At 40.3% G+C, this 12147-nt stretch overlaps 1 protein-coding gene across 9 annotated transcripts in view; it reads right to left on the reverse strand.

The window, feature by feature from the left end:
* R3HDM1 (R3H domain containing 1) overlaps positions 1-12147 on the reverse strand; it is a 67161-nt gene that overhangs the window by 16363 nt on the left and 38651 nt on the right. For all 9 annotated transcript variants that reach the window (XM_089520123.1, XM_089520118.1, XM_089520119.1 and 6 more), the window contains 2 exons: positions 2450-2604; positions 1012-1160 (listed from right to left, as the gene is read on the reverse strand). In XM_089520123.1, coding sequence (XP_089376249.1) covers positions 1012-1160; positions 2450-2604 — 304 coding nt within the window. The remainder of the gene's footprint in view (positions 1-1011; positions 1161-2449; positions 2605-12147) is intronic.

The following is a 12147-nucleotide window of genomic DNA, read 5'->3' on the forward strand; positions in this document are numbered from 1 at the left end:
GAGGCCCTGATACCCCGGGGAAAGAGGCGGGTACAGGCCGCCTCAAAGGGGCGGTCTGTAACGCGCCAATATCTATATAGAACTACTTGCTGGTTCAGCCTCACCCGATCTGTAGAGCAGGCTGGGGAGTCTGTGGATTCCCATTTGCTCAAGCCAGCCTGGCTGGTTGAAGGATGATGGAAATAGAATCAGGATAGCTGTGGAGAGTGAAACAACCACCTCTACCCTATCATCGACATTTAATTATTGGCAAACTAATGAGTACCAGAAGACTTATAATCTACATTAGCCAATTCTCCCCACACATTTAGGCATGTAAAGCTACTTATTTAAGTGTCACTGGAGTCTTGTGTTGGTGTATCATCATAAGGTATTTAGAATAGCTTTAGTATACTGTTTAATTTTGTGAAGTAGTTTTAGGATGAAATTGATAATGTTTTTATAGAATCATAGAGTTGGAAGAGACCACAAGGGGCATCCAGTCCAACCCCCTGCCATGCAGGAAATCTAAATCAGAGCATCACCGACAGATGGCCATCCAGCCTCTGCTTAAAGACCTCCAAGGAGGGAGACTCCACCACTCTCCGAGGGAGTTTGTTCCACTGTCAAACAGCCCTTACTGCCAGGAAGTTCCTCCTAATGTTGAGGTGGAATCTCTTTTCCTGTAGCTTGCATCCATTGCTCGAGGTCCTAGTCTCTGGAGCAGCAGAAAACAAGTTAGCTCCCTCCTCAACATGACATCCCTTTAAGTATTTAAACAGGGCTACAACATTTCTTAATTATTATGGCCTGAGGATATTTTCCTTTCAATGAAATGATGAACTCTTATGAAATCCAATTCTATATATACAGGGGGGGGGAAATACCACTTTCATCATTATGTGAAATCAGAAAAGGTTATTCAAGACTTTGAATGTGATGGTTCTTATTTATTTTTCTTGTATATTATGACTGCTTTCATTGAGGACAATCTTTGGTAAAGGAGCGGCATTTCATTAAAGTTGAACTCACCTTAAATTATTCTGCTGTCCAGATGGAATGACACTGTAGTAAACTGGCATTCCTGATGTGGGTAGTCCTTGGTTAGACTGATTGGGAATAACTACTGGCTGCTGATATGTCTGCTGGGACATTCCTTGGGAACCTTGAGCCATTGAAACCTAAGGATTAGAGGAACATTAAGAGTGCTAATCCCATTTCTTTAAAATATGACATGCATCTTACCTTTCAAATAAAAAATCAAAGAAGCAAAGGGAAAGAGACACACTGATGTATAGAAGCTTAGTATTCACTGAGAATGGGAAAAACTCTCATGTGGCATATGAAAATAATCCATTATCAAATAATTCTTTTCACACATTAAAGTCTTGAGGAAAAGGGTTTTCTTAATTATCTTATTGACAGTGTGACTATCTAGCTTCCTACGTGCAAGGAATTCATTCATATCAACCCAAACCTGCAACCTGGAGTTGTTTTCCCCTCCATCAGGGAAAATTAGGCCTTGGTTTGATCATCACCCATAAGACTGCAGGGAGAATTCTCCAGGCCTCTGTTTTAAGGGCAGCATGATAAAGCCCATGTTTCTCCTTCCCCTCCTGAGATCAATATACTGACAACAGCTATTTACAAACCATCTCCCATGTTCTATGTATCAATGAGACTGTTTCAAAAGACTGTCACTTGCCAATATTCAAAATCAAGTGTTTCACTGGAAGAACAAGAGAAGCTCTTTTACAGTAACACAGGCGCGTTACAGACCGCCCAGAAGGGGCAGTCTGCCGCCGCCTTCATTTGCACCGCGGAGGAGCCCCAGCGTCCAAACCGTGAGGCCCTCCACACTGCAAATAAGAAGCGCCAAAATGGCGCTTCTTTGCGGCGCAGATATGACGCCGCGAGGCACCAATGGCGCACTTGCAGCGTCATATGCGTTGCTTGACGTGCGGACACAGTGCGTCCTCTATGTAAACATGGCGGCCCCCGTGTGGAACGGGCGCCGCCATTTTGTATGGACTCGGTCCGTATTAGGGTTAGGGGCATCCGGAAGTGACGCCCCTTTCCAATCCTAATATGGAGCCAGTCCGTACTTTATGCCCGTTTGTAACGGGCCACAGACTGTTTAGTCATGCCAGCTACAGGAATCTAATCTATACAGGAAGGACATCACATGTACTCTCCCTGTTCCTTACTTCTAGCAATAATGAGGAATGATAGCTTCTTCTAACATTTTAGAATAAACAAATGTTCATGTGTTCAAAATCTAAGTTGGTAAAAGTGATTTTGTTTGTCTACCCTCACAATCCCCTTCCAACCAATCATTCTATGGGTATGCAGTCCCTTAAAAGTTGATACATTTCTATTAACAATGCTTCACTAGGCAGAACTTCAATGTTTAGTAAGATCAGCTGTATTTTCAACAGTTGCAATGATACAGAAATAGAGTATAGCTTACTTGATAAGATGGCACAGGAGGATATTGGACTAGTACACCTTGGATTTGGTTTCCAATATTGTTAGGTTGGCCACTGACTAGGTTTTGGTTTTGAGATTGCTGGACACCAACTAAACCCTGGTAGTTTTGCTGCTGGTTAGGCATAACTTGGTAACCTGTAAATTAAAAGAAACATTCAAAACTTGCTTTGACGTGTAATTGTGAAAGAAAATTTATAACTAAGTGTCCTTCAGATTGGCGGAAAGGGGAATTGAAAGGAGGTCAGGAGACCTTTTTTCCACCAAACCCTCATGCAGGCCCTATCTTCCCTCCACAGCAAATACCTGTTTTCCTAGTCCCTCTCAAAATAGTGACCAAAGGTGACAATATTTGACTTCCCATCACCACTTTGAGAGGGACTGTGATGAAAACACGTATTTGAGGGTAGTGGAGGATCGGGCAAGGATGTTTTCACATGCTTGGAGGACTTTCTACGTGGTTTTCCAGTCAAAAGTACCTGAAAATTGCACTAAAACCTTACAATGGGAGAATTGGGGACTTTGAAAGACTGAGAGGTACAAAAGTGGGTCAAGGGGCCACTTTTGTGGTCCATGGTCTGCACTTTTTCTACTGTAGCTTTAGAAGTTATAACTAAAGCATATAAATAATTTTCTTTGGATCCATCTCACACTGCTTCTGTAATGCTAAAGCCCTACTATGACATAGGCAGGGGAAATTGTATAGTATTTTGAAATATGCCAGTGGCCCTGATTATTAGGTACTGGGCCTTTTAAAATGTCACAATAGTGACATTTTATATGAAGCCACAGGAAAGAGTTCCCATGCCATCTTCTAACATATAAAGGGCACCACAGATACATGAGATAGTTTTAGCAAGACATTCAGGTTCCCCCAATTAATCACTTTAACTTGCACACAAAACTATTTCCATATGTCAGTAACATGCAATTGACAGTTGGTGTATCATTTTCATGAAAAAGGCATATTCTAAAGTTAATTACCATGCTGCACTCAATCTCCAATTTTTATATTCTAATTATGGCCTAAAATGTAAATATCTATCAGCATTAAAATTGTAATACTGTGAATTCATTAACTTACTCAATTCACACAAAACTTATTTGCAGCCATTAGCATTTCAAAATGAAAAATGAAATTGAAAACACCAGTATACATTGTCTACCTCTGTATTAGTCTAGTTGGTAACACATGTTCATCAAGGGTGTAACCAACTAAAATACATTGCACATCTTACTTCTGAAAATTAGCAATTGAGACACATGTGCGTATATATTTACCTGGTCATAGTTTTGGCTTCATGAGTTAGAACAGTCCTAAGTATAAAAAGAATGTTTGCAGTAGGCATATTTTCCCCACACATAGTATTTTGCATTCAATAATGGGATGATAATCTGGTCATCAGAAGTCCCCCTCAACAGGGTTCAAGAGGCAGCAACTATGCCTAAATTCCCACTGCCCTTTCCTGGAGGCACTACCTACCAGCTGACAGATCATAATGTTATTAGATCATCTGACCAGGACACAACTGTACCAAATATCCTTCAAGCAGAGTGATGCAGTGGACAGGTTTATGAACGACAAGACCAAGCAGAAGATGAACAGGTGCTGACTGTATTTTCTTTTCATTTTGAGAATCTGGTCTTGGACCCCAGTGAAATAATACTGACAGCTGGAAAGAGTCAACACTGTTCTTCTGTTAAGTCAACCAAGTGAAGATTTGAGAGGAAACCGTTCTCTTTTTTCATGACAAGAGCTTTTTGAGACATTTAGTCTTCTGGCAGAGAACTCTGGTACCACAAGAAACTACAGTTCCCAGAATTCCATAGCACTGAACCATGGCAGCTAAACTGGTGTCAAACTGAATTATTTCTGTAGTACAGTCTAGAAAATGTATTGCAACTAGCATACAAACACTCCAACTCATGGGGATGCTGGTGGGAGAGATTAATGCCCTATAATTAGAAGATTTTTAACAAGGAGCTTCTCGCTTCCATCCACAGTTGGCAGAATTCTCTATGAGCTAGACAAAAGTGCCAGAAATACATACAAATAAATCAAAGTCTTTTTCCTACAACCACCATCTCCTCTATTGTGAGAAGCAGAAAGCAGGTGACAGAGGAATTAAAGTATTTTGAGGGTGGAAAGGATAAGGGGGTTCCCATACTTTTAGCAAGAAAACATAGTGCAGCCCCCTCCTGCACCACTGGAGAAACATAATAGCAGGAAAATCTACATGTATTGTATTTGGCTTGTCACATCACTTTTAATGGCACAGGGCATTTTCCCAGTAAAAGATCCATTATTGTACAGGTATCTGTAATTCAGAAAAATACTGCAATAAACACTCATTGAGACCTAGAAGCCCACATATAAAACCTCAGTTTCTGTTCTGAAAGAGTACAGGTACACCTTCATCTTCTGAAAATCTATTCTGCACTCTCTACACACACCCTTTTTGGGTTTGTGTCCAAATTATTTTTTTCATTTTCCAGTTCCAATTACTCTCTTCTGTCTCCCAAGATACCAAATCAGTATCATAAAACACAGTCCTTCAAGAATCTCACTTTAAATGTTGCTGTACAATTTTTTTTATTTGCAAAAGCCTCTGTTACAATGCCTTCTCTGAAAATAGATGCAGGAGTCAAGTTGTATTTGTACCTGAAAACAGAAAAATGATGTCCACAACTTTCATACACCAATTTTCATTCTAAACCTGTGCCCTTCAAGTGGAGCATTTCAGTCTGTTGTATGTTACCCCTCACCACTGAAAACAGATATACAAATTCTTGAACACTGAATAGTAATCAGTTTTGTCTAATTCTATGGAATGGCTAGGGAAGAGACAGCCATGCTACCTTATTTTCATGTGTTTACATTGTACATCTTGAAGTGTCAAATACAACCCTTAGATTCTTCCTAAAATGAAGAAGCCAATACATCTCTTCTTAGCTGACAATTATAGTTCTATTTTTCTCCATGTTTTACTACAGCACATTTATTTTGTCAAGAAAGTGTACGGAATCATATAGATTTCATGTAGTTCACTATGAAGCTGAAAATGAGAAGGCTGTATCTGTTTACTAGCAAAGGACATTAAGTATCAGGTTTTTAGGTACATGCAGATTCAAAAACAGGAAGCAGACCAGTGGATGATAATGGTCAACCTCCTATCTTCCTAAAATAGATTACTGTGTATCTAAAACTTTCCCAACAGATTTCCCCCTACTTTTCAGGCAGTGAAGAGAATTCTAGTTTACATTTTCAGTATATTCCACTTATTATCAGTGACATGCGTACTATTTGAAAAAATGAATGTCTGCAAGAGTTATGGCTATTCCTACAAAACCTGGCAGGGGAGCATAACACCTCAGTTCTATAAAGCAGAGTCCCTATTACCTTTTTCTTGTTGTTGTTGTTGCATGCCTTCAAGTTGTTTCCAACCAATGGCAATGTCAACCCTATCATGAGGTTATCTTGGCCAGATTTGTTCAGAGGAGGGATTGCGTCTTTGCCTTCCTTTGAGGCTCTGTGTGGTTATATATATGTACCAAGGAAATAAAACATTTAATATATTTATAAAGGCAAAATCTGTTATAATCTGAAGGTAATGACGACGTTACTTCCTAGTTAAGCGTGCTCAGGCCTGCAGCTAAACACGTATAAAAATCTATTATTATAAAACGAAGTAAAAATGAGTGTAGAGATTTGCTTGAATAAACACTGTTGCAAGCTTAGCACAATTTAGCAGATACCTCTCACCAAACAATTTTTTAGAAAAAAAAATATACTGAACTTTTGAACATGTAACGTACTTCCTTCTCAACTGCCCTGCAGATATTTGCAAATAAAAAGACAGATGCTTGGATACATTAGTCCAACCCACAAACTATGCAGCCTAAAATGCAGGCCACTGCTGTACCAAACAACTTTAGAACCCCAGCTACTGAAGGGCGGGATACAAACTGCCATATAGTACGTATAGGATACGTACTAGGGTTAGGAAGGGGTGGTGCTTCCGCACCCCCCTAACCCTAGTACGTATCCTATACGTACAAGATGGCGGTGCCCCTTCCACATGGGCGCCGCCATCTTTACGTACTGGACGCCAGCGGCGCCTCGCGACGTCATAGAGGCGCCGCAAAAAGAAGCTCCGAAATGGAGCTTCTTTTTTGCTCCGCGCGGGAGCCGTGCGGTTTGGCTGCTGCAGCTCCCACGCGGAGCAAACGGCGGCGGCGGGGAAGCGCCGCAAAGCGGCGGTTTGTATCCCGCCTAGATGAATGGAATTTACAAAGCGCTGCAATTTCAAATTTTTCATTTCTCCAGGACTGCAGAGTAGCAGTGAAAATTATTCCATGTCTTCTGGCATTCTCACACAAACAAAGCAAAAAATCAATTTCCCATGCTGAGAGGAACTAGGACAATATAAATTGACTGCTAACGTGCTGCCCCACAGGGTTCCAAAGCACTTTTCTATTTTTAGCCACCTTACTCCATCCAAGCATACCAAGTAGCATGAAAGAAACACAGCACTCAGCAGAAAAAGGAGGGAAAGAAGCAGCAGCACCTGCTGAAACAGATGGTTTTTATTTTCCAGCACTGGTATTGAAGTGTAGTCAAAAACCTGTGCTTCTCAAAACCCAGGGACTGCAAGGAAGTAATTCTGCCATGTCATCATTCTTAAATCAAGAAACTGCTATGGCATCATGGTCCACATCTCATTCATAAATCAGTTAGAAAGGGACATTGCTTTCACTAACAAAATGAAAATCTCAAGCATGACAAGGTTAAAGACAAAACAGAAGACGCACAAAATAGACAACAAAAGGCAAAAAGCCTGTCATAGGTGTTTCTGGCCACTTTCTGTTTCCTGATATTCTTTGTGCCACCTATTAAAGGACAGACATTGTTGGGGCTTTTTAAAGGGGCGAACAGCATATACTCAGAGAGCAACAATCCAAGACAGACACACCTGAAACCCCTTAAAAAAAGAAGCCAAGAAGCAGCTGAAAAAGAGACCGGTTCACTGTGAGAAATGTAACCCTCTCAGACAGTGTTACGGCCCCGAATCCAACAGCTCATGAATAAAGCCAACCTAGTCTATATAATATTACACATAAATGTTTTACATAAGGCCTGATTAATCACAAACACACAGAAAACCACACTTGTGTATATATACTGTGGACAGTAATTTTAATAATACTTTACGTTAGAAAATGTTTAAAAGTTGCTAAGTAAAACTCACAGATCATTGTTCATCTCTGTACAACACCTAGCTTTTAGATCTGTTTATACTTGATTTTTTTTCTGTTTCACAGTTGGGTACTCAAAGCCAATGCACATGTGCTTATTTTGTATTTGCAACTATTGATTCAAACTGCTGGACATTTCTCCAGTCCTTTCATTATACATCCTGAAATCAGAACATGGCCTTGACATGTGTCCAACTTTAAAGAAAAATTCAAACTTGACTTGTTTTCCAAGCATGAGCAATTGGGCTTCACTTGTTCCCCGAGTATTGGCAGTTCCAGAAGCTACCAAATTGGTGCATAAAACAAAGAATATTAGCAAAAACAAGCACCAAATTCTTTCTTTACGCTCTCCAGAAATTAATCTCCTCTAGTTCTCTGATAAAGCTGTATGCAATAATTTCTGCCACAGGACACTAACAAATAAGGCAGAAGGAAAGACTTATTAAAGTGGTAAAGATTTAGGGTGGTATTCCAAACTATATGCAATTAGTTATGTAATTGCAGGTGAGTTTTTGTTTGTATTTCATCAATGCAGTCCCTAATACACTGCATGACAAAACATACTGAAAACAAGACAGGGACTAAAATACAGTATGCAATATGGTTAGCTACGGCGCACACACAAATCTCTGCGAGTTCCTAAACACACCTATGAACATAAAATCCTGAGTCAATAAAAAGTGTGCAGACTTTTTCAATTCATGAGAAGCCAGAAGTCTTTAGAATTCCTGCTTGGAATAAGGCAAGCAGTGTGATAACACATGTTGTCCGACTGTTGAGGATGCAAAAGAGAGCAGCTTAACAAAAAGTAAGTAGAAGGAACACTGTCAATTGAGAATAACACTAGACACTTAATAATTAGCCTATTTTTTACTCTTAATTGCTGTTAATTGCCATCAAGTCAACTTTGACCTTTGGTGAACCTATAAACAAGAGGCTTCTTAATCATCCTATCATCAACAGCCCTGCTCAGGTCTTGCAGATTCAGGTCCGTCTCCTCCTTGACTGAGTATGTCCACCTATCAAGTATTATTGGCTTTTCTAGAGAGTCATGTCTTCTCATGATGTAGCCAAAGTACGACAGTCTCAATTTAGTTATCTTGGGGCCCTGGACAGATGGGCCCTTTGCGGCAGAATGGCAATGTGCTAGGGTTGCCTCGGGGCGGCGCATGCACACGCCCCGCAACCCTAGCACGTCACCATAATGCCATAGCTGTGCGGCACTGTCCAGACAGTGCAGACAGCTATGACGTCACTGCTGCACGCCATCCAGACCCGTGCAGCAACGACGTGCTCATGCCACCGCCAGCAGTTTGTGGCAGTGCCAAAAGGAGCCACTTTTCAGCGCTCCCTTGCTTTTCGCGTAACCACACCGTGCAAATTGGTTGCTGTGGTGTGGCTACGCGGAAAAGAGAGGCGGCTCCTGGCCGCCTTTTTCTGGTGGTCTGTACCCCACCCTGGCTTCTAGGGGAGAGTTCAGACTTGATTTGCTCCAGGATTCATTCTTTTGTTTCTTTAACCATCCACGGTATCCATAAAACTCTTCTCCAGCACCACATTTTAAATGAGTTTATTCACTTCCTATAAGCTTTCTTGACTGTCCAAATTTCACAACCATACATAAAAACTGGAAATATGTTGGCATTTAGCATTCTAAACATCAGTATTCAATGATATACCTTACATTTGTCTACTTCCTTTATAGCTATCCTTCCAAGTCCTAGTCTCCTTCTGATTTCTTGACTGCAGTCTTCATTCTGATTAATGACTGAGCCAAGGTATAGAAAATCTTGAACTGTTTCAATGTCTTTGTAATCTACTTTAATGTTATGTGATCATTATTTTTGTTTTCTTAATGTTCAACTGTAAGCCTACCTTTGCACTTCCTTCATTGACTTTTTTTCAGTAATTGTTTCAGGTCTTTGTTACTTTCTGTTATACATGGAGTCATCTCCATATCTTAAATGGTTCATGTTCCTTCCTCCAATTTTTACACCTCCTTCCTTCAAATCCTACTTTACGTATGGTATGTTCAGCACACAAGTTAGACAGAGAGATAATATGCTGCTTTACCTGAACCCTTTGCCAAATTTAAACCATTATATTTGTCTGTATTCTGTCCTGAGGATAGTCTCTTGTCCCGAGTATAGATTAGCATCAGTACAATGAAATATTGGGGGATACCAATTTCTTTAAAAGTGAATCGTAGTTTTTCATGATCTACACAATCAAAGACTTTGCTATAATCTAGCAAGCACGGACTGTTTATTTCTTGAAATTATTTGGTGCACTCCATTATCCAATATATGTTTGCAATATGATCACTACTGCCTCCTCCTTTCCTGAACCCAGCTTGACACCTGGCATTTCTTATTTCATATATGGTAAAAGTCTTTGTTATAGAATTATGAGCATCACTTTGCATGGGAAATTAATGCAATGTTCCTGTGGTTACTGCAATCCCTGGTGTCCCATTTTTTAGGGACTAGAATTATTTTGAGTGTTTCAAATCTGCGGCCATTGCTTTGTTCTTTGTATTTGTTGATAGATTTTAGTTAGAACTTCATATCCTAAAGCAGCTCTATCAGTATGCCATCTGTTCCTGTTGATTTATTTCTCCCAAATACTCTGAGTGCAGCTTCCATGACATTTTTTAAATTATAGGTTCATCTTCAAATGGTTGTTCCTTGAATGAATCTATCATCCTTTCATCTCTTTTATATACAGGTCTTCAGTGTATTGTTTCCAACATTTTTTTTTTATTTCTACTTGGTCATGTAATGTGTTCCTTTGCTTGGTCACAGAGCATTCCCACTCTTGGCTTAAATTTCCTTTGCTTTCTCAAATCTTATGGATGAGGTCTCTTGTCCTTCCTTTTTAGTCATCATCTGCTATTTTTTCTGAATTGATTATTATAGTAATTCTCCTTGCCCCTGCATACAAGCCATTGAATAGTTGCTTTCAGGATTCTGACTATTTCTGTCACCATTTACTTTTGCTTGTCTGTTCTTAACTGCTTGAAGAGTTTCATCTGTCATCCATGAGGCCTTTTCTTTTTGGCTGCAGATAATATCTTTTAGTATTCCTCCCTGATAATGTCCCTGGCAACTAGGCATATTAATGCAATTCATACACACACACATTGGTCCTTCATTTTCCCAGGAATCCGTTTTGGATTCCCCCCCCCGCCGCGAAAACAGAGGCTTGTGCGTATTCGAGCCTCATAGGTTTGAATGGGTCATGGCCCAGGCGCACGCACCATTAGAAATAGCAGAGGTCGCCCCTCCACAGATAGTCAAGGTTGCGGATCTGAAACCTGCGAGTTAGGAGGGGTAACTATGTTTGTGTGTTGTATGTATGTGTTTGTGTATACACACACACATACACACATATACACAGACATATAATATTGTCCTGCACCGTACTAACAAGTTGTAGTTGTGGTGCCATGCAGTTATCTCTCAGACGCACTCCTCCACTATTGCTGCTGTCCAGTAGCTGTCTGGCACATTTAGTCTGACTCCTCAACAAAAGCCTGTCTGACATGGGAGACACCACTAGCAACAGTGCTGCCATCGGTAAAGCCTCTTGCCTCACAGGAGCAGGCAATCCTACCAGTGTGGAAAGGTAGTGCCACAGCCTTTTCTGTGTTTCCTTTAATGAGGAGGCTCTCTACCTCTCTCCATAATCAGGCATATTTGGAATATTTCTGTTCTATGGTCCATGTTGATCTTTTGAGCAACAGCAACATGTGATCTTCATCCTCATATCTGTCTGACATGGGAGACTCCACTAGCAGCACTGCTACTAACAGCATAGCCTCTTATCTCATAGGAGAACACAATTTCACAATTGTGGAAACAATCCAACTTTTCCATGTGAACCAATGTGGGGGAGGGGGAGGTTTGACCCCAAACCCACAACTAAATCCAAGAACAAACTCACTTCTAGAAATTACCTTGTACTCCAGCCCAAATTTCATGCTCCCCATTAATAATTTATCTGTCTAGGTAAATAAAACATGCTCACTGAGAGCACAAATGTTTCCGTCAGCATAACCACCACCAGCAATTCCTAGAAGGCATTTCTAAGAGACCTGAGGTACAGCTAAGTTCCAAACTGAAATAAAAACACAGGAGTCCAACTTTGAGGACATTAAGTTTAGTATGGACTATAAATTCAAGCTGCCTAAATTCACTGTGTGAAAGTAAAATGTGCTTCATTTTCTGTTAATAATTAATGCACCCACAGAAACTAAACCATGTCAGAATATGTACCTTCAGAGCAGAAGAAACAAATCTCTAAAATATGGGTATTATTGTATTAAACTACTAGCTGTGACTAAACATGATTCAAATAAAGGAAAACAAACATACGGGGGGGGGGGGGGGAACCCTTGAAGAATCAAAAACTTAGTTTTGTGTT

This window comes from Sceloporus occidentalis, unplaced genomic scaffold (assembly GCF_023333645.1).
Source record: "Sceloporus occidentalis isolate IW3139 unplaced genomic scaffold, rSceOcc1.0.p SCAF_4, whole genome shotgun sequence".
Taxonomy (NCBI): domain Eukaryota; kingdom Metazoa; phylum Chordata; class Lepidosauria; order Squamata; family Phrynosomatidae; genus Sceloporus; species Sceloporus occidentalis.